The 21,144-nt window shown below is 40.5% G+C and overlaps 1 protein-coding gene across 2 annotated transcripts; it reads left to right on the forward strand.

Moving 5' to 3' along the window:
- Positions 1 to 1,199: 1,199 nt before the first annotated feature.
- On the forward strand, positions 1,200 to 14,178 carry TIFAB (TIFA inhibitor). 2 transcript variants are annotated; one of them, XM_072629889.1, is made up of 2 exons: positions 1,200 to 1,370; positions 13,039 to 14,178. In XM_072629889.1, exon 2 carries the CDS (start codon positions 13,073 to 13,075, stop codon positions 13,568 to 13,570), a length of 498 nt encoding a protein of 165 aa, XP_072485990.1. In that variant the 5' UTR covers positions 1,200 to 1,370; positions 13,039 to 13,072; the 3' UTR covers positions 13,571 to 14,178. The 2 variants fall into 2 exon arrangements, with proteins under 2 accessions (XP_072485990.1, XP_072485991.1); XM_072629890.1 differs by lacking the exon at positions 1,200 to 1,370 and adding an exon at positions 2,563 to 4,177.
- Positions 14,179 to 21,144: the final 6,966 nt, after the last annotated feature.

The following is a 21,144-nucleotide window of genomic DNA, read 5'->3' on the forward strand; positions in this document are numbered from 1 at the left end:
TGATCCTTCAGGGTATACATGACTAGTTTTCATGACTGACCAAGGACAGGCCTATCTGTAGGCCATGCTGCCTCAAAGGAGTTCGGAGGAGAGGAAGATCACCAGGGGCTGGAATGGTCAGGAAAAGCTTCACTTAGGTACTGAGGCTTGAGCTAAACTTTAAAGTAAGGAATATGGATCATGGGATTTACAGATATCAAAAAACTTGGATATGGATCATGAGACTTATGGACATTGAAAAACTGATCCCAAATCTCTTTCCCATGTTTGCCACAGGCCTGAAATCGATGGATAGATTCATTCCTTTAAGGATATTGTTCCCAGAGGGTCAGTTTGGTGGTGCGGTATGATTGAATGCTGGACCTGGATTCCACAAGATCTGAATTCAAATTTGACCTCAGACTCTTAATTGTTGTGTTTTCTTGGGGCAGTCACTTAACTGCTGTTTGCCTCAGTTTCCTCATCTACGAAATGGGTTGTGCCTAATCTGCCTCCCAAGATTGTTGTGAGGGTCAAATGAAATAATGATTGTAAAGCACTTAACACAATGCCTGGCACATTGTAAGTGCTATATAAATGTTAACTTTTATTATTATTACTCCAGAGACCATTATCAAAATATACATTACCCAAGAAGGGCATTGACTGATTTTTACATTAGTTTATATTAGTTGTTGGAATTAGTTGAGGGAACAGGGCTCAGAATGGGTAGATGTTGGAGGGGAGGAGAGGAATAAGGCCAGATCCTAGGCACAAGGGTGGGGGACCTGTGGTCCTGTGGCCACAAGTGGCCCTCTAGGTCCTCAAGTATGGCCCTTTAACTTCACAGTGAAGTTTGGATTCAGTCAAAGGGCCACACCTGAGGACCTAGAGGGCCACATGTGGCCTTGAAGCTGCAGGTTCCCCAACCCTGGGATGCTGTCCAGGAGGAGGATAGTGGAGAAGGAAGCTACAAAATAAGCCTTTCATTTACTTTACAACTTGGATCCCTTTTGCAAAATTCTTTCCCCAATTCTCAGGGCCTTCAGCAATGACACAGTCAAAATAGGATTCAAGCTAGTCACAGAAAGGAACTTCCTTCATGGCATTGCTAACTCTTTAAATCCAGGGACTGGCAGAAGCAGCAGATTTTATATCCTTTTGTGATGTCACTGCAGGAATTTCTCAACTTCACCAACAATACAGTTGCACTTCTGCAAGGGATGAGGTAGACAGTTTTATTTCTCTTTGGTAAAGAGAAACTAGAAGAGAACATTGAGTGAGAGACTCTCCTGGGCCAGAGGAGCCACACAAAACAGAGACCTGTAACCAGAACAGCTCTTCCTTCCAGTAAGGGACTCTGACGCCCCAGATGCAGCTTCCTCAGTAAGGTAAATTAATCAACACTCTGGCCTGGGGCTGGGTTGTGGAAAGATACTCTAAAACACTTCCCAGATAGGTAGCATCTAAACCAGAAAGATTTGTTTCTAACTCAAAGGTGTGCTTCTTCAAGTTATTTGCTGAAACAAAGATCTCAACACAGTGTCTTTTTCTCTTCTTAATTAGACATAGCTAAATATTTGCTTGAGAAAGAATTGATGTCTGTGTGTGTGCGGCGGGGGGGGGGGGGGGGGGGGGGAGAGTGTGATTGAGCTGCAGGCTAAATATGAAGCAATAGGATGTTTTGGCTGCCAAAAAAAGTGGGGGGTGGGGGTGGGGGTTGCATTGACAGGCAAAATGCCCAGGAGGTAGGAAGGTAAGAGGGCTCTTGTCTTCTTCTTTGGTCTGGTCACATCTGGGGTATTGTGCTCAATTCTGGTAACTACAGTTTAGGAAGAACATCTATGGGTTGTAGATGGATTGTGCAGGGGTGACTGACCTGGGTGGTAACAAGTCTAGCTATGTCTCATTAATAACTCACTCATGTCATACTAGCAATAACTTAATATGGCTTGCCTCACAGAGATATTGCAAAGGCAAAATGAAGCATGGATAAGAAAACCTTTAAAAATTGTAAAACACTTGACATGTGTAAGGGGTTGTTATTATCATTCCAAATATTTTAAAAAGGAAATCTTTATTTTGTACCGTATTTGTACCATATCCACTAATTAATGAAGACAAGGCTACAGGTTTAAACAGATTTGCTCCTGTCCAATTTCTACCTTGAGTGGTCAAAGTGATTTTACTAAAGTGTAAGTCTGATCATGTCATTTTCCTATCAGTAAACTCCCTGTTGCTTCTAGCATCAACTATGAAATCCTTGTTTAGCATTTAAATCTCTTCAGGATCTGACTCCTTCCTACCTTTCCAGCCTTCTTACACTTTGGCCCACCTGCTATTCCTTGCACATGATACTAACATCTCTTGTCTCTGGCTACTCTCAACTCTGCCTTCAAGTATCTCTGACTTCCTTCAAGACTCAGCTCCAATCCCACCTTCTTCAAAAAATCTTTCCTGATCTCCCTCCCACCCAGCTACTAGTACCTTTCACTCTGAATATATACCTAACAAGTATAGTTAGGAATCTTCAATTTTAATAAATTAATCATTTTAATAAAGTCCAGTAATCTGGCCTTTGCTTGAAGACCTTTAGGGAGGAGAAACATGCTCCCTATCCAGGCAGCACAATCTACTTTGGGAAAACTCTGACTTTTAGGAGGTCTTTTCCTTATGCCAAGACTGAATTTGACTCTGGGCATCTTCTACCTATTACTTCTACTTTTGCTCTTTGAGGACAGGAAGAATTAAATCTATCCAGTGACTTTTGAAGTATTTTAAAACAGCTATTATGTGTCCCCCAAGCCTTTTCTTCTCTAGGCTAAACAAATCCACTTCCTTCAACCAGTCTTCGTATAGCTTAAACTAAAAGCCTTTCATCTTCTTATTTGCCCATTTCTGAATATGATATCCAGAACTTATCAGTATAGAGCAAGGGTGAGGAACTTGCATTGCAGCCTCAAGGCCACATGTAGCCCTTTAGGTCCTCAAGTATGGCCCTTTGACTGAATCCAAACTTCACAGAACAAATCCTTAAGAAGGATTTGTTCTGTAAAACTTGGAGTCATCAAAAGGTCTCACCCAAGGACCTAGAAGGCTGCATGCGGTCCCCTCCCATCCCCAAATCTTCCTAGGTTTATCATAATTATGCTCAGGTAATCAGTTTTCTTCATATACTGCTCTTTGAAGAGATCAGGTCAAAGTGCAAGGAGGCAAAACTGATATTAGAGAGTGTTTGTTTTAACAAAGAAATTTGAGGATCAGTATATTTAGGAACATTAGATTTGAATTAGAGGAGCTGCATTCAGATCCAATCTCCATGACTTATTTCCTGTGTATCCTTACACAAGTCACTGAACTTCTGAATCTCCTGCTTCTTCATTTGCTAAGCGAAGGAGCTGTACCAAATTATCTGTAAGATCCTTTCCAACTCTTTTCCTATAGATATATTTTCTACATAGGAACATAAGAACAGAGATCACTACCTGTATGCCTCTGATAATAATTGATGGTCTTCAGGGGCCTTCTGAAGCATGACCAAAGGTCCGTTCAGACCAGCAGACTTCATCAACTAAAGTAGGAAAAGTAGACTTAGATTTTAGAAAGCTCTTCAGCCAGTAGCATTGAAAAACAGCATTGAAAACCTTTTTGGTAGCTTGCTGGATATAGTTATGTCAACAAACATTTATTCAGTACTTGCTATGGGCTAGGCAGGCACTGTGGTAAGCACTAAGGATACAAAGGCTTTGTGTGTGTGTGTGTGTGTGTGTGTGTGTGTGTGTGTGTGTGTGTGTGTGTGTGTATACAGTCCCTGCCCATCTCCCTTCAAGTAGCTCACATTCTAATGGGGAGAGAAAATAGGCAAATAGAAACAATTGGAGGTAATTTCAGAAGCAAGGCAGCAGCATTGATGGGGACAGGGAAATGCTTCTTGAAGAAGGTAGGGTTTGCACTAAGACTTGAAGGAAGCCAGGAAAGCCTGTTGGTGTAGTTTAGGAGGGAGAGCTTTCCAGGAAACAGCTGAAGAGGGAGAGATTTCCAGGCAGTGGTTTAAGAGGAAGAGCATTCCAGTCATCAAGCACAAGCAGTGAAACAATCAGGAGATAGAGCTGTCATGTTCAAGAAACAACAAGGAAGACACTGTTACTGGATTGATAGAGTATGTGGGAGACGAGTCAAGTCTAAGAAGACTGGAAAGGTAGGAAGGGGCCAGGTGGTAAACATCTTAAAAGCCAGACAGTGTATTGTATGCCTGATTCTGGAAGTAACAGGAAACTTTTGAGGTTTACTGAGTAGAAGTATAAAATTGTCAGACCTATGTTTTAGGAAGATCACTTTCGCAGACTGGAGTAGGGAGAGACTTGAGGCAGGAAGGACTTTCCAGAAGGTAACTGGAATAGTCCAGGCACAAAATCCTGACAACTTGTATTAGGGTGGTGACTGTGTTGCAGGAGAGAAGGGGCTGTGTATAAGAGATATGGTGTAAGTTAAAATTATGGCACTTGGCATCAGAGTAGGTATGGGGGTGAAAATGAGTAGTTGAAGATAACTCTGAGATTTTGAGCCTGGGTGACCAGGAAAATGGTGGTACCATCAATAGTACTAGAAATCCTAGACAGAGGGGAAGGTTTTAGGGAGGAAATATTGTGTTCAGTTTGGGACATATTGAGTTTGAGATGTCTACAGGACATTAGGTTTGATAGGTCCAATAGACAGAGATGTGAAACTAGAGATTAAAAGAGAAGTTAGGACAGAATAAGAAGGTCTGAGAATCTCAATATAGAGATAATAGAATCAATGGGAGCTGGTGATAGCACAAAGTGAAATAAAATAGAGGGAGAAGAAAAGAAGTTCCTAGAAAAGAGACTTTGGGGACACCCGTGATTAAAGGACATGAACTGGTTGAAGATCGAGCAAAGGAATCTAGAAAGGAGCAGACAGACAGGTAGGAAGAACATTAGCAAAGAGCTGAATCACAAAAACCTAGAGATAAGAGAAGATGGTGATTGTCAAAGGATGCAGGGAGGTCAAGAATGAAAAGGACTGAGAAAAGATAATTAGGTTTGGAGATTACGAGATGATTGGGGGCTTTGGAAAGGGTGGCAGCTTCAGTTGAATGATGAGGTCAGAGAGACTGAAGAGATTTCAAAAGAGGAAAAGGAGAGGAATTTAATGTAGACAGCTTCCTCAAGGAGTTTAGCCATGAAAGGAGAATATTAGACAATAACTAGCAGGAATATTCAGATTAAGTGAAGTTTTTGTAAGGATGGGAGAGATATGGGCTGTATACAGGAAGAGACTGAAGAGTAATGAGAGCGTACTGAAGAGTAATGAAGAATTCAATATAGAATAAGATTAAGGATATATAGAGAGAGGTTAGTCAATAATGATAGTATTTATACATTGCTTTAAGGTTTGCAAACACTTTACCAATATTAATTCACTTTATCCTCTCAACAACCCCATGTATCTCCATTTTATAGTTGAGGAAACTGAAGCAAATAAAGTGACTTTCCCAAGATCACATAGATGCTAAGTGAGGCTGGATTTGAAGTCAGGTTCTCCTGACTCTAGGTCCAGCACTCTCCACTGCACCACCCAGCTACCTAGAGGTTACCTGTCTTAGCAAAGCAAAAGGCCACCTCTTTATGTAAGATAGTGGGGGAAGATATCTGAATGGTATATCTGAGTGGTATGAGATAAGGCCTATCAATCTACACTGGCCATTTTTTCCTTTCTACTATACCTAACACAGCCTTATTAATGCCAGGTACTTAAGACATGTTTGTTGAGCTGAGCCAGATTTTTATGAGAAAATTCAGTCACTTAAGTAAACTTCAGTTTACTTGAGTTTAGGGAGAAGTACACACTGATCACATTTGGGATGAAAAGGACACAGTGAGCACTTCATCTCTTTTTTTTCCTTATCTGTAAGATGAGAGACTTGGATGGGATGATTCCTAATGTCCCTTCTAGCTTTAGAGATAAGATCCTATTACATAGGATAGCACCATGGCAGGAAAGCAGAAGCCAAGTTTAGGGCCATCTATGGAGTGTCAACTCATGGAAGTGTTGGAGAATCTTTTTTTTTTTAATTTAAGAATAATTAGCCTCTGAGTATTTGAATTGTTCTTTAACAGGAAGTCTTTTTAGGAGGGCATTGAAAAGAACCTCTAAAAGAAACCTTTGGTGGTTTCCAGGTAAAATCATTCATTCATGAGGTCTTGAAATGTCACAACTCTAAGGGACCTGAGAAGTTATAGAATCATAGACAGACAGACCATATAGTTCAACCCCCTCATTTTATTGGAAGGAAGAAAACATCTTTCTTTCTTTTGGTCTTTCTTTCTTCCTTCCTTCCTTCCTTCCTTCCTTCCTTCCTTCCTTCCTTCCTTCCTTCCTTCCTTCCTTCCTTCCTTCCTTTCTTCCTTCCTTTCTTCTTTTCTTCCTTTCTTCCTTTCTTTCTTTCTTTCTTTCTTTCTTTCTTTCTTCTTTCTTTCTTTCTTCTTTCTTTCTTTCTTTCTTTCTTTCTTCCTTCCTTCCTTCCTTCCTTCCTTTCTTCCTTTCTTTCTTTCTTTCTTTCTTTCTTTCTTTCTTTCTTTCTTTCTTCTTCTTTCTTTCTTTCTTTCTGTCTGTCTGTCTTTCTGTCTTTCTTTCTTTATTTATGGGCTTGTCTGGTTTTTTTACATTTATTTATTTTTAGTTTACAATATTCAGTTCCACAAGCTTTTGACTTTTAAGTTTTCTCCCCTTCCCCCTCCTCCTCCCCCCCCTTCTCCTAACCCCCCTCCAGAAAGTGTGCAATATGATATAGACTCTACATAAACATTCACATTTAAACTTATTTTCCCATTAGTCATGGGAAACAAGGGCCAAGCATTGTGCTACTACAAATATCTCACTTGATGCTCACAACAACCCTATTATCATCCTTATTTTGCAATTGAAGAAACTGAAGCAAACATTACTTAATCAGGATCACACAGCTAGTAAGTGTTTAAGGCAAGATTTGAACTGAAGTCTCCCTGATTTCGGGCCTGGTGTTTTATTCACGGAGCCATCTTGCAGCCTCTACTGGTCAAGAAAACTAAGACCCTGAAATGTTTAGTGACACATAGCCAACAAGTTGCAGTGCTGGAATTGGTACCCTCATCTCCTGATTGTAAATCCAGTACTCTTTCCACTATGCAAGATTGCCTCTTCAGTAATTAGTTCACTAATTTATTCTGTAAACGTTTATTGGCCTCCCATGTGCAGAGCCCAGGGGATACAAAGATCTGTCTTTAAGGAGTTTACCTTATACTGGAGGAGAGAAGGTGCAAATAATGCAAATATGCAATTAACATATTAGTGATGTACTATAACAATATAATACACTAATGTATTGTATTATTAAAATAAAAATGCAATACAACACAATGATGCAAATAATATAATGCACTATAATATATAATATGATACAATATAATATATATATATGCAAATAATGATAATAATAATAAAGCAGGATGTGAGAAGAATAGACAAAATGATATGGAAATTTAAATGTAAATGGATCCCTTCAGGCTGTGGGTATTGGGGAAGACTTTGCAAACTTTCTTCATCTGTAAAATGAACTGGAAACAGAAATGGCAAGCCTTTCCAATTTCTTTGCCAAGAAAACCCCAAATGGTATTACAAAGAGTCAGACACAACTGAATAACAACAACCAATTGTGGCCAGCCTCCTCCTCCCTCTAGTAGATTTAGCCACAGCTACTGAAAGAGAGATCTGAAGGAGAACTTTGGGCTTATAACTAAATCAGGAACATGGGGAAAACCAAGTCCGCCATTTGTAGGGCTCCTCATCTTATAAGTTTCTCTGAGCAAACTCAGGTGTTTATTCTTCTATGTTTATGAAGCCTCTGACATGAATATGGATGAACATGGAAATATCTAACAACATCTGGTATCTCCTACCTGCAGCAACAAGGTTCTCAAATAAGAGTTCTAGATTTGGGATCAGAAAGGGGTAGGGCCAAGATGGTGGAGTAAAAGCAGGGACTTATTTCAGCTCTCTCTCCAAACCCCTCAAAATACCTGTAAAAAATGACTAAACAAATTCTAGAACTGCAGAACCCACAAAATGGCAGAGCAAAACAAATTTCCAGCCTAAGACAACCTGGAAGGTTGACAGGAAAGGCCTATTACACCAGGCTGGGAGAGGAGTACAGTCTAGCATGGGCCTTGCCGGCACAGACAGGTCTGGAGCAAGCCTCAGGGGAAGGAATCACAGGAAGCTGCGGTAGTTTCCAGACTTCTTAACCCACAAACATCAAAGACAACTAAGAAAGCCAGTGGGAAAGGTCTATCTGGACCTGGGTAAGAAAGGAGTGTGCACCATCTCCAGCCCCAGGGTGGCAGCAGCAGGCAATAGCAGCAGCAGTTGTTGCTTCCAGAACTCTCAGTTTACAGATGGTAGAGATTAAGCAGCTAATCAGATGGGAATTGCAAGGATCTCTTTGCTGGCACTGAGGCAGGGTTCTCTTGCTTTTGCCCTACTTGGATATGGGCTGCAGTCCTAGGTGGTCCTCACTCCTGGAGTGAGGAGGAGCCCTGGTGTGACAGAGGTTGTGGCTGCAGTGGAGAGGGAATCTTCCTCATAGTTTTAAGGCAGAAAGAGTGTTTGTGGTCACTCACAGACCAGAGCACAGGTCAGGAGACCAGTAAACACATCTCCTTTGGTCATTCCACCATGGAAAAACTGAAAATTTACATACCCCTTGAAGTATCTCTGGAAACAGATACACAAAACCTGAAGTATACCCTCATTGGAAGCAGAGTCCTACCTTAACAGAGTTTAAAAATCAAGTATTTGACTGAGAAAATGAACAAACAGCATAAAAACACTCAGACTATAAAATGTTACTTTGGTGGCAAAGAAGATCAAAACATACAACTAGAAGAAGACAACAAAGTCAAAGCTACATCAAAAGCCTCCAAGAAAAAAATGAATTGGTCGCAGACTATGAAAGAGCTCAAAAAGGATTTTGAAAATCAAGTAAGGGAAGTAGAAGAAAAATTGGTAAGAGAAATGTGACTGATACAAGAAAATCACAAAAAACAAATCAACAGCTTGCTAAAGGAGACCCCCAAAATACAGAAGAAAATAACACTTTAAAAATGCCAAATGGCAAAAGAGGTCTAAAAATTCAATGAGGAGAAGAATGCCTTAAAAAGCAGAATTGGCCAAATGGAAAAGGAGGTCCAAAAGCTCACTGAAGAAAATAATTCCTTTAAAATTAGAATGGAGCAGATGGAAGTTAATGACTCTATAAGAAATCAAGAAATTAGATTTGGGATCACGAGATCTGGGTCAATCACTTCATCTCTTTTTTTCCCTTGTCTATAAGATAAGGAAGCTGGATAAGATGATTCCTAATGTGCCTTCTATCTTTAGAGATTAGACCCTAAACTTTGATGTCTGATCTTGAGAAAGATGGTATGGTTGGTTTAGCTAAGGAAAATAGAGCTGGAAGGATCCTTTGGGATCATCTATTCCAACCCTTCATTTTACTAGTGAGCAAAGTGAGGTCCAGAAGGAAAGGTGACTTGCTCAGGATCACAGAGGTAGGGGATATCTGAGGCATGATTTGAAACAAAACTCTTCCACTTTCTGTCCATGTGTCCTTTCTGAAAACAGTGCCCAGGGCAGGTATCAGTGGAAGTCATGAAATTCCCACACCCATCCATCCATTTCCAGGATGATCTGAAGGAATATGCCTGATGGAGGCTGCATCCTGGGCTTGTCACAGAGAGGTACTTGGTAAGCCAGTGGGCAGGAAAAAGAAAAGGAACTGTGAATCAGAAAAAGAAGTAGCCAGGTCTAAGGATCAGGGGAATCTTATGTCTTGAGGGAGACCTTCTTCTTTACAACTTTGGAAATCTAGAGGTCAAGGAAGACTCAGAGGGGTCAAAGGGCACTGAATAGCAATGGCAGCCACTTTTCCCAAGGGACAATTGGTCAGTAAAGATTGCCCTAAACTTGGGAGAGACCTAGAGACCATGATTCCAGTCTAATTCTGTTATTTGAACATAAGCTACTTATGTTCTATGACTTAGAGAAATGATTGCTTTCCAAGGCACTTTCCAACCTTATCTATAGTTTTATCAATCACTTGATTGAAGCTAGCACAACCATCAAATTTGTGGGTGAAACAAAGTTGGAAGGGAGACATACTGGATGACAAAGTCTATATCCAAAAAATCTCAACAGGTTAAAGTCATGGATTTAATAAGATGTAGAGATAAATGTCTCATCAATAACACAGATACAGAGTTAGAGGAGGCATGGCTAGATAATAGCTCTTGTGGAAGTAGACTGAGGATACTAGCAAACTATCAACCTAGTGATCTGACAGCCTGGAAAGCTCGTGTGATGTTGAGCCAAAGGAGATGATATTTTTCTTGTCCTTTACCTTGGCCAGACCACATCTGCAGTTCATTTCTTGGGTACCACATGTTAGGAAGGGCATGAACAAACTTGAGTATCTCCAAAGGAGGGTAATCAGAATATTGGAAATCATAGAACACAATCAAAGCAACTAGGAATGTTTAACCTAGAGAAGAGGAATCTTAGTGGGGTATAATCTCTGTCTTCAAGTGTGTGAAGGGATGTAATATTAAAAAGGAATTAGCCTTGTTTCACCTTGCCTCAGAGGACAGAACTATGAGCAACAAGTAGACATTTCAAAGGCAGATTTCAGGTCATTCTAAAGACAAATTTCCCAGAGCTATCCTAACTGGGACGGGCTACCTGGGAGGGACTAAGTTTCCTCTCAGTGAAGATGGACAAGAGGAAGTTAGATGACCTCTAAAGTCTCTTCTAATATTAAGATCATGTCATTATTGAAGACCTCAAATATATCCTAAAATAGATGTTGTTCTGAGAATCGAATCATTCTCAGTGAAAGTTACTGTAATTTAAAACCTTCGGATGACAATGTTGTTGCAAACCAAGAACACAATAAGACTCCTCACTCTCTTCACCATCACCCTATGGACTGGAAAGTCTTCAGCCTGTGACAATGAGAGATCCAAGAAGGTTTCTCCAAGACCAAGAAGAAAAGAGAATAAGTATTTATTTGGTAAATAACTACTATGTGCCAGGCACTTTGCTAAGAGCTTTGCAAATATTATCTCATTTGATCTTCATGACCTGAGACATAGATGCTATTATTAACTCTATTTTTAGTTGAGAAAATGAGGCAAGTAGAGGTAAAGTGACTTGTCCAGGGTCACAAGGCTAGTGAGTGTCTAAGGTCAAACTTGAACTCAGGTCTTCCTGACCATGGGTCCAGCACTGTATGTATTGTGCCACTTGTTGCCAATAGGTAGCACAGAACAAGAAATCTGAAAACTAACTAGGTCTAAAAAGCAAAATATACCAGCACCTAACATGTAGGTTCCTCTCTTTCAGCTTTCTTGGCATTGAGCAAATCATTCCATCTCAACCTCCTTATGAAGTTGGGCAGCAAGGATCATTAAGACCACAGGAGTTCAGTGATTTGCCCAAAGTCACCAAGTATGTTAATAACAAAACAGGGACTGGAGCAGAAGGGTCCATTGCCTTTCTATGGCACCCCAAGGCCAGTGTGAAAGCTTTTGTTCTAACTGAAAGATTTGAAGTTTGAGAACCTGGTTTCACTTCCTGGCCCTTTCTGGGCCTCAGTTTCCACATTTGTAAAATGAAGGAGTTGAACTAGATGACCTCTTGACCTCTAACCTCATTACTAACTCTAAATCCTATGATCCTATGTGCTAACTGCTGTTCAAACACTGACCTTCATCTTAGAGAATCCCAGGCTTTATTCAAAGCAGTTGTCAAGTCCTTCAGGAGGCCTTTTCTGACCATCTTTGCCATTGATTTACCTCCTTATATTTACCTTTACTACCAGTAGACATTGCATTCCCACTAGTAGAATACAAACTCAGTGAGTACAGGCACTGAATCAAATTTGTTATTGTTCTCTCAGAATCAGTGCCTGGCACATAGTGGGAATCTAATAATTATTTGTTGAATTGAATTAAACAGGGTTACATTATTTGTGGACAATGAAATAGTTCAGTTGAATTTTGCTTGATGACACCTGAAGTGGTAATGGGGTGCTTGGGTGCCTGTGCTCAGACTCCAATTCTAAGACCATTTTTTTCCCTGGCCTCAAAATGCTATCTGTGGCAGCTTCTCCCCAGTCCAAGAACATTATACCTAGCAATTTACTCATGAGTGGGTCCCATCTAAACAATTTTTTCTCTCCTTGGTACAATAACAAACTACACCTGTAGGAATTATTAGTTTGAACTGGTTTTGTACTGGCTCATAAAGATATTCAGTACCACTGGATTATCTATACCAATGCCTACCTGATTACATGTATCCTGGACTCCTCATTATGCGTATCCTGGACTTAAGATATATGTATATTCCCTACATCCATCTTGTCAAACAAGACATTGATTGGTGGCAGACTGGGTAATCCTCAGTTGGCTCTGACCACTAGTTACTTTAGTGACATAGCAGAACTAAAAATCACAGTTCCCTGTGACCCTCCTTGAGCTTTTCCTGGTGAACTCTAGGTAAAACTCCTTTGAAGTAGATACAAAGAGTACATATTCCTTTAAGCACTGACTCCTCCTTAACCACTGCCTAATCCTGTCTTGCATCACCTAATTAGCATACCGGGCACATATTTTACTACAGTTTATCCTAAGATCGCAGGGTCCTTAAGAACTCTTGTCTGCTGAATAGAGTAAAAATAAACATTTGCCAACTTGACTTAAAGAATACTTAAGTCTGTGAATTCTTTCCAGACAACCCAGTCCTGTATCCCAATCTCTGAGGGGTCCTGAACCCCTCAAAACTGCATCACCAGGAGAATGTATTCAAGAACATTTGAAGTGCATAGGCCTATGTATTTATTCCTAATACATACACACATGCGTACACACGTGGAAGTACTTTTAGGGGACAAGAATACATCAATTCACTTATTCAAATCCATATTCCTATGTCCTTTCACAGGCTTATTCCAGGGTATCACCTTCTCTATACATATATGGAGAGACCAATGACTGTCCTTCAAATAGCCCTCTATCACCCTAACCAAGACAAAGGAATCTTTGAAGACATCCCTCATCACCTGGAGCATGACACTACCCATCTAGTCTTCGGGAGAGGCCGGAATGCTCATCTCAAATTCAGGCTTCCTGGCGTCTCTCGATACCATTTATCCCTGGAGCCATATCTGGAGAAGGGAAATGTCTGTCTGACATTCTATCTGAAGATCCTGAGCAGAAGCAGCAGAGTGTGGGTGAACGGAGTGACGTTGAAATACCTGGAGCAAGTCCCATTGACAGCAGATAGCAAAGTCATATTTTCTGGAGTCCAGATGGTTATTCATGTTGAGGGTGGTGTTTCTAAAGAAAAGTTTGCCTGTTGTATCCATTTCAGCTGCTCACCTCTGATTTACAGGGCAAGGGCAGAAGAGATAGATGAGTTTGAAGCCATTGAAGAGGACCCAGAGCCTTCACAAGAGACCAGGGAGTTGAATTAAGTTCCAGCATTTGGGGGTTTTGACTTGAATCTTTAGTATCTCAGGACAACCTTTCCCCTAGCAGAGAAGGGCAAAGGAGGAAAAATAGAAATATAGCCCACAAGGGAGTTTCAGGACAGAAAGTTTCACTAGCCCAGTGGGTGAAAAGAACTCCCTTGCTGATTACAAGAACTGAAGTTATTAATACAAGTTCCCTAAAGTCTTACATGGCCCAGCCTGTTGGCCCAGCTCAATAATGAGCTAATTCTCGCAGGAATAAAATGTCTTAAATGGTTACATCTTTGGAAGGTAACTGTATAACCTCATATATTTTTAAAGGCCCTATGGGGCCTCCAAGATGAGGGAAACTATGTGTAAGCATGTCTTCATATATGGTATTTGATTTTTTTCCTCCCTATATCACCCTTTTGCTTAAATGTGGGTTATTTTATGTTGTTAATTTTGTGTTCTGTCTCCAGTGTGGTAGATTTAAGTTACTGAAGGAATGTACCAACATATGTAGCAATTATGTTTGTGGTGATATGAAGTTACCTATGGTTTTTAAATCCTCAAATACACTTAAGGCTTATGAAAGTCTGTATTTAATAAAAATATATGTATTTCATTAAGTAGGCATATTTAATAGAATTTTCTGTTCTTCAACTGTATCAAATGTACCCCTGTGTTATCATCTAGAGAAAGGATGGAAATGAAATCAAAAAGGCATTAAGGGTAATGGAAGAGGCTGGATCTTGGTGTGGTAGACAGAGCCCTGGACTAGGAATCAGGAGACCTGGCCTCTATTTGTTATTGCAGCCAACTCCCTCAGACCTTGGATGTGACCCTTCAGTTCCTTCGTCTATTAAATGAGGGTGTTGGGCTAAATATTTTCCCTCTTAGCTTCAATAATACGCAACTTTCACATCTATATTTCTTCCTTTGAAAAGTCAAAGAGAAATCAAAGGATCAAAATTCTGGAGCTAGATTCCCTCATTTTACATATGAAGAAACTAAGGCCCTGAGGAGCTAAATTACCTGAATAAGGTTACGTTAAACAGTGAGTGATCTCAATTAGTAAGAGAATCAATTAATCAAAATGGACAAGGACTTCAGAAGCCACCTAGCTCCACCTCTTTCTCCACCATTTATTTGATAAGTATTTATTAAGCACCTCTGTGAAAAGCAGTTTACTTTACATTGGGAGCTCCCTGAAGAATAGTTTTTGCCTTTTTTTTTTTTTTTTTGCATCCCCAGTATTTAACATGGTGCTGGCCCATAGTACTAAGTGCTTAATAAATGTTTATTGGCTATTTACTATTGACTAGGACCTGAAGATTCAAAGGCAAAAACAAAACAGGCCCCACCCTTCAAGACCTTACATTCTACTACGGAAAACACAACATAAGGTGTATGCAAAATGAATACAAAGTCATTTGGATGTATGGAAGGCACCAATAGGGAGGAAGAATGGGATCACTGGAAGCTTCATAATGGAGGTAGTGCCTGGGATTCAAAGGAAGCAAGGCAGACATGAGGAAGGAGTACATTCCAGGCCCATGCAAAAATATGGAGTTAGGAGACGGGAGATTGTACACAATATCTGAGAAGCATCACAATGCCTTAACCTGAAGATTTCCAGGGAGGGGAATCACACTCTCCCTTGAGGTGGCCTATTCCATCATCTTCCGTGTCATTATCCAGGCATTTGGAGCTTTCCAGTCATTGCCTCTTCCCACCTAAGTGGTTCTGTCTCCACGCGTAGAAGTATCAGGTCAGGTCTTTGGCTTTCTGAGTGGTAGTTAAGGGAGCACAGCTGTAGGAGGCATGATTCAGGCATGAAAGACAAAATAACTGATGAGTCATTAGAAATAAGCTGAATAATTTCTCTCCCACCACCATTCCTTCTTGATTCACCGTTCATAATTAATGTGCTAAATGTCTCACTGGGGTAGAAACAGAATAAAATAACAGTAAGTGCTGTGCAGAGGCAGCAGGCCTGGGTGGTATTGGGAGCCCTAATGCTTAATAACCTAGCGACCATAGACAATGCATTTAACTTCTCGATCTGTCAAATATGAATAACAATTGTATTACTTATCTCACAGGAGTATTTTGTGAAGGAAGTACCTAGTAAATTTTAAGATGTGATAAAAATGTGATCAAAATTTGTCATGAAAGGTGGGAATGCTGAAAGGGTAGGTTCCATTTCTTCAGTATACAATTCTTATCTCTAAATGGTGTCATGTCAATAACCAGAGTACCCCTTCCCCAAAAGTCCCTACACCAGTCAGTCAATCAATAAGAATTTATTCCTTTGTTGTTGCCAATATCTTGGCAAAGATACTGGAGTGGTTGGCTATTTTCTTCTCCAGCTCATTTTACAAATGAGGAAACTGAGGCAAACAGGGTTAAGTGACCTGGACAGGGTCACACAGCTAGTAAGTATCTGAGAGCCAGATTTGAACTCAGGTCTTTCTGATGCCAGGCCTATACTGTGCCACCTAGCTGCCCATTTGATTGCCTACTATGTACCACACTTTATGCTAAGTGCTAGGGATACAGAGAAAGACAAATGATATTTCCCACCTTCAAGGAGGAGTCCAACAGGGGAGCCAACATGCAAACAGCCATGTACAAGCAAACTAGACACAAGATAAAACGTAGGTAATAAGTAGAGGGGAGGTATTAGCATTAAGGGGGAAAAGGAAAGGCTTTGTGTAGAAAACAGGATTTTAGTTGGGAATTAAAGGAACCCAGGGAAGCCAGGAGACTTCCAAAGTTGAGGAGGGGTAGAATTCCAGGCATGGGCAATACCCAGTGCAAATTCTTGGAGTCAGCAGATGGACTGTCTTCTGTGAGGAAAAGCAAGGAGGCCAGTGCCATTAGCAAGAATTACTATCTAGACTAAAGGTGGTCACATTGTTTGATGTTGTACCCATAGGGGCTTCATGATAGGATGCCCATGATGGCAAGTAATATGGAGAAGACATACCAAAAGGGTAACAAGGCACAGAGTTGGTACAAAGGCATCTCCAAATGGTCCAAGATACTCAGAAGGTAACAGTCAGGGCTCTAGCCAGTCCTTATGAATCTGTGCATGTGCCTGGTAGAATGAGTGGCATTTGGCACTATAGTCTATATTGTCTAAAAATGGGAGTTCCATGTTTCTCTATGCCAAGCATCTTTCACCTGACCTCTTTACCCCCTCAGCTAGGGACTGGTTTCCTAACCATGATCTTTGACCTCTGACTGCTAGGGGACTGTGACCTTTGACACTCCCAGATTCAAAAGAAGAGGACAGTCATTCCCTCTTGGTGTTCTTTGACCAGTGATCTCAGGCAAATATTGGCATAGCCCAATACAAAGTTTCCCAATTTCACATAAAATTTACATTAAAATACCCACATGGAAAGATACTCAGGTGACCAGACTTCCCAGAGTCACATTGTTGGTCTACATAGGGGTCTCCTCTGGCTCCTTTGGTCTTCATCTCATCTATGTGGTCACAAATGGAGTCCTGGGCTCTCTCTTTACTTTTATCAATTGCTTACAGGCAGCCTCAGAGGAAACCAGAAGCTGATATCCTTACTAGAGGTTTTGGTAATAGATATAGCTAGTTGGCATAGTGGATGAAGTATTGGACTTGAAATCAGGAAGAGTCATCTACTTGAGTTCAAATCTGACTGCAGACATTAGCTGAGCAAGCTATTTAAACCTTATTTGCCTCAGTTTCCTTATCTGTAAAATGAACTGGATAAGGAAATGGCAAATCATTCCAGTATTTTTGCCAAGAAAACCTCAAATGGGGTCATCTGAACCACAACATACTCCTCCTTTCTCTCAAGGCAATTGTTCTGCCTCCCTATTTGTGGTATAACAGTGGTGTATTATCTGACACATATATATAAATATTTCAGACTGATAATGGTCAAAAAGTTATTGTTTCCCTGGGTTTCCACTTACCTAACGATCTGGGTTTTAATATGTCAAAACAGTCATATTTTCCTAAGTATAGGTAATAGCATGATGTAATAGCACACAGATCACAGTCCCTTCCACACCTCAGTAGACAATTTTATCAGTTGCTATGGCCACAATTTATCATATTGTGGCCAGCCTTCTTTTCGTTGAGCCTTTCTAAGCTTAGCTAGGTTGGATCTCGAATAACAAGCATCCAATTCAATGTAGGACCCATCCTGAAGAGTTTCCAGCTTGGTAGAACTTTGGAGAACTTGCCATCCACTGACATGGTCTTTAAGAACATAGGAGTTATCTCCATCCTACAATGAAAAAGACTTGGAGGAATGGAAGAACTACTAAACATGGAATGTGAAACATAAAAACCTTAATGAAAGGGTCAGTTTATGAGCCTGACATTTAAAGACAGCAAACTTTAGCTGGAGTCCTAGGCTAAAGGAATCCTTTGCTTACTGTAAAAAGTTTGTACATCAACGGCACCTGTGGGTGATAATACCATCTCAGGGAGATAAGAAAAAGCCTTTATAAGTTTGAATATATGATGCTCTCTAGTTGGGACTTACCTCTTTTATAGGCACAGGAATGGGGACTAGACCCGTACATAGAATTTCCAGATGAGAAAACTGTCTAGCAATGCAGGTCGGCACTTTCTCTGCAACTACTAGTCTTTGCTATAGGGTAAGCTTGAGCCCTGAGAGGTTGCTTCTTGCACATCCACTGTGTATTAAAGAAAGGTCTCAAACACTGGTCCTCCTGGCTTCCAGCATAGTTCTCTAGCCACTACCCCACTCCGCGTCCCACTTTATATGCAAATTCTAAATTCAGTAATAGAAACCACTCAACATCCTCCGTAATATATTAAAGAGCCACTAGTTACACACGGAAAGCCACAGCTTGTTGATACAACCTGAAAATAAGATGGTATTTTTAAAAAGTTGATTGCTGGATCCAATTTTTATTTTTTTTATTTGCCAGCCCAGGAATCTGCTTTCATGTGCAAAACAACCTCTCAAAAGCAAACAAACCACACTTTACCCTTCCAGGACCCCTACTCTCTCATCCAGGTAAAGAAACTGTCCAATGAAAGTTTTAAGATAATTTTGTTGTGTATTTGAAAGGAATAGCGAATTGTGCATAGAAGATTTGCAATTTCATGGGCAATCATCTTTTTTATTTTGGAAATGTTTGTTTTATTCCATAAATAAAAAATAAAATTAAAAAAAAAAAAGAGAGGTAGCTGTCATTCACCACCCTTTGTGTCTATGCATGGTACTTTCCATGTCCTAAAGACCTTGATTATTTATAGCCTATGTGGTTTCCTCTCCTACATAGAAATAAAAGATTGACGATTACCTTGGTTTGAAGAGATAGGCTTGTGCCATTAACATTTTTCGTGGATTCTATATCCCAGAATCCACATATAAATATACCCTAGCCAGATGGAACTGTTAGCAAGGCATTCTGTACACTTTGGGATAAAATAAACAATCAGAAAAAGGGATGAAGGGCAAGACAGAAAAAAGAAGAGCAGTCTTTCCTCCTTCATCTCTTCTCTCTTTTAGGGCTCTAGAGATGGATGAATTCTCCCCAACAATCCCAGTTGTCTCTTCACACTTAGCTTCAAAACTGCTTTGTTTATATAGGCAGAAGAAAGTATAAAAATGGGGGCAATTCATGGAAAGAACCAAGCCTTGGAATCAAAAGTTTCCAACTCAGCACCTGGGGCAAGTCACTCCATGTTTGCACCCCAGTTTCTTCCTCTGTAAAACGAGGATCATAATGCCCACACAAACAACCTTATGGGATTGTATAAATGTAACAGACAGTGCAGTTTTTTACAGAAGAATGCATCTTCCGGATATATCTTCAGAAGGCATATCACAAATATACAAACCCACTCCCCTCAACATGTGGGAAGAGTAATCCCCCTTCAGTCTCTGGGAAGGGAAGGGGGATTAGGTTCCTAGCTGAGCCCAGTTCCCATTGAGCACAGTTCTGGGTCCACGTCCAAACCCCCCACCCTCAACCTAGGCTGAAATGCAGGCACACCCCATCCTGTAATCCTGGCTCCTAGGTTTCCATAGCTCCTACTCCAGGTCTGGTGAGGATCACCTCCGGCACCTGAAACTAAGGACAAACAGAATAGAAGCAACCCCAGGCTTATTTCTCAGAGCCAGGGTAAAAGAGGTGAGCCGAGGAAGGAGATCCGTCCCCTGTCACTAGTTCAATTCACTGGGGAAACAGGCACTCTTTTTAAAGATACAGAGGGCCAATTCCAGAGGCTACCTTCACCCACATGGTAGGGATATATTGCTCTCTTAAGCAAACTTTTGTAGTTGTTGTTCAGCTGTTTCAGTTGTGTTTGACTCTTCCTGACCCCAAGAAAGCCTGGGGCTTTCTTGGCAAAGATAATAGAGTGGTTCGCCATTTCCTTCTCCAGCTCATTTTATAGATGAGGAAAGTGAGACAAATAGGGTTAAGTGATTTGCCCAAGGTCACACAACTACTAGTAAGTGTCTAAAGCCAGATTTATCTAGGCATGCTCAAAAGCGGGCTTACATAGGGCAGATACTTGGTATGTTTTAATGTCATTTGAGCTCACAGTTTGGGCCCCCCAAAAATCTCTACACTATAGGAAAAATAGAACTTTTGCTCTTCAATTAACAAGATAGACTTTGTAAATGAAGTCAATTTACTGGCTCCTTAGTTCAGTGTTCTTCACAACTGCACACTTCACTTTTCCTCTAGATGAGTGAAAGTCCCCAATAATATGCCATTCAAAGTTCTCTTAGTCACCTAAAGTGAACACATGAATCCTATTGGAATCAACCCACTGGAAGTTCAGATAACTGGGTCCCACCTCATCGGATCTGTAAAGCCTCATATTTACAGAATGACTCACAGTTTGGTGTTTGTCCTTAGAAGAAGACCAAGACGTCAGGAAGATAACGCAGTGATTTGTAAGTGAATTGAATTTAAATGAGGCAGGGCTGTGCAAAATCATCGTATTCACTCTTTCCTCTGGAGCCATCTGGGTCCAGTGGCAAGATGTAGATCAGGATGAATGGACATAGCCCAGTTCTCACAGATGCACCAACTTTTCTTTCCTTCTTAAGGAACTTTGTAATTTAGCACCCCAAAGGCACACAGTATTCTGAAGCAATTTTTGGAAAATCTGGAATCCTCCCCAAATACCTCTGAGTCAATCCATTCAAATCCTTCTATTTCTGGCAGACCACTTGAAAAAAAAACACAACAACCCCAAAACCTGAACATTGCAGCATGGCTAAGCAGGAAGTTCCATTCTCTCATGTTGAAGCATGGAGGATGAAAATAACATACCAAAAGAAACATGGAAACAACCTATTGCAGTGCACAAATCTCAAGAAGAGACAGCAAATGTATTTCATTTAGTAGGAGGAAATAGACTTAGTTAATAACAATAGGAAAAAGTAGGGATAGAAAGTTGTAGAAGGAAAGAGACCTTCTGGACAAAAGGGTCAGGGATTAGAAAGTCATCATTTGAGATACTAGTTAAAGGTAGTTCACAGTTCTCTTGGAGGGAACGTTGAATGAGAAATGGTTGGTGAAAGATGTATGGGAAAATGTATTAGGCC

The sequence above is a fragment of the Notamacropus eugenii genome, chromosome 1, assembly GCF_028372415.1.
Source record: "Notamacropus eugenii isolate mMacEug1 chromosome 1, mMacEug1.pri_v2, whole genome shotgun sequence".
NCBI lineage: Eukaryota > Metazoa > Chordata > Mammalia > Diprotodontia > Macropodidae > Notamacropus > Notamacropus eugenii.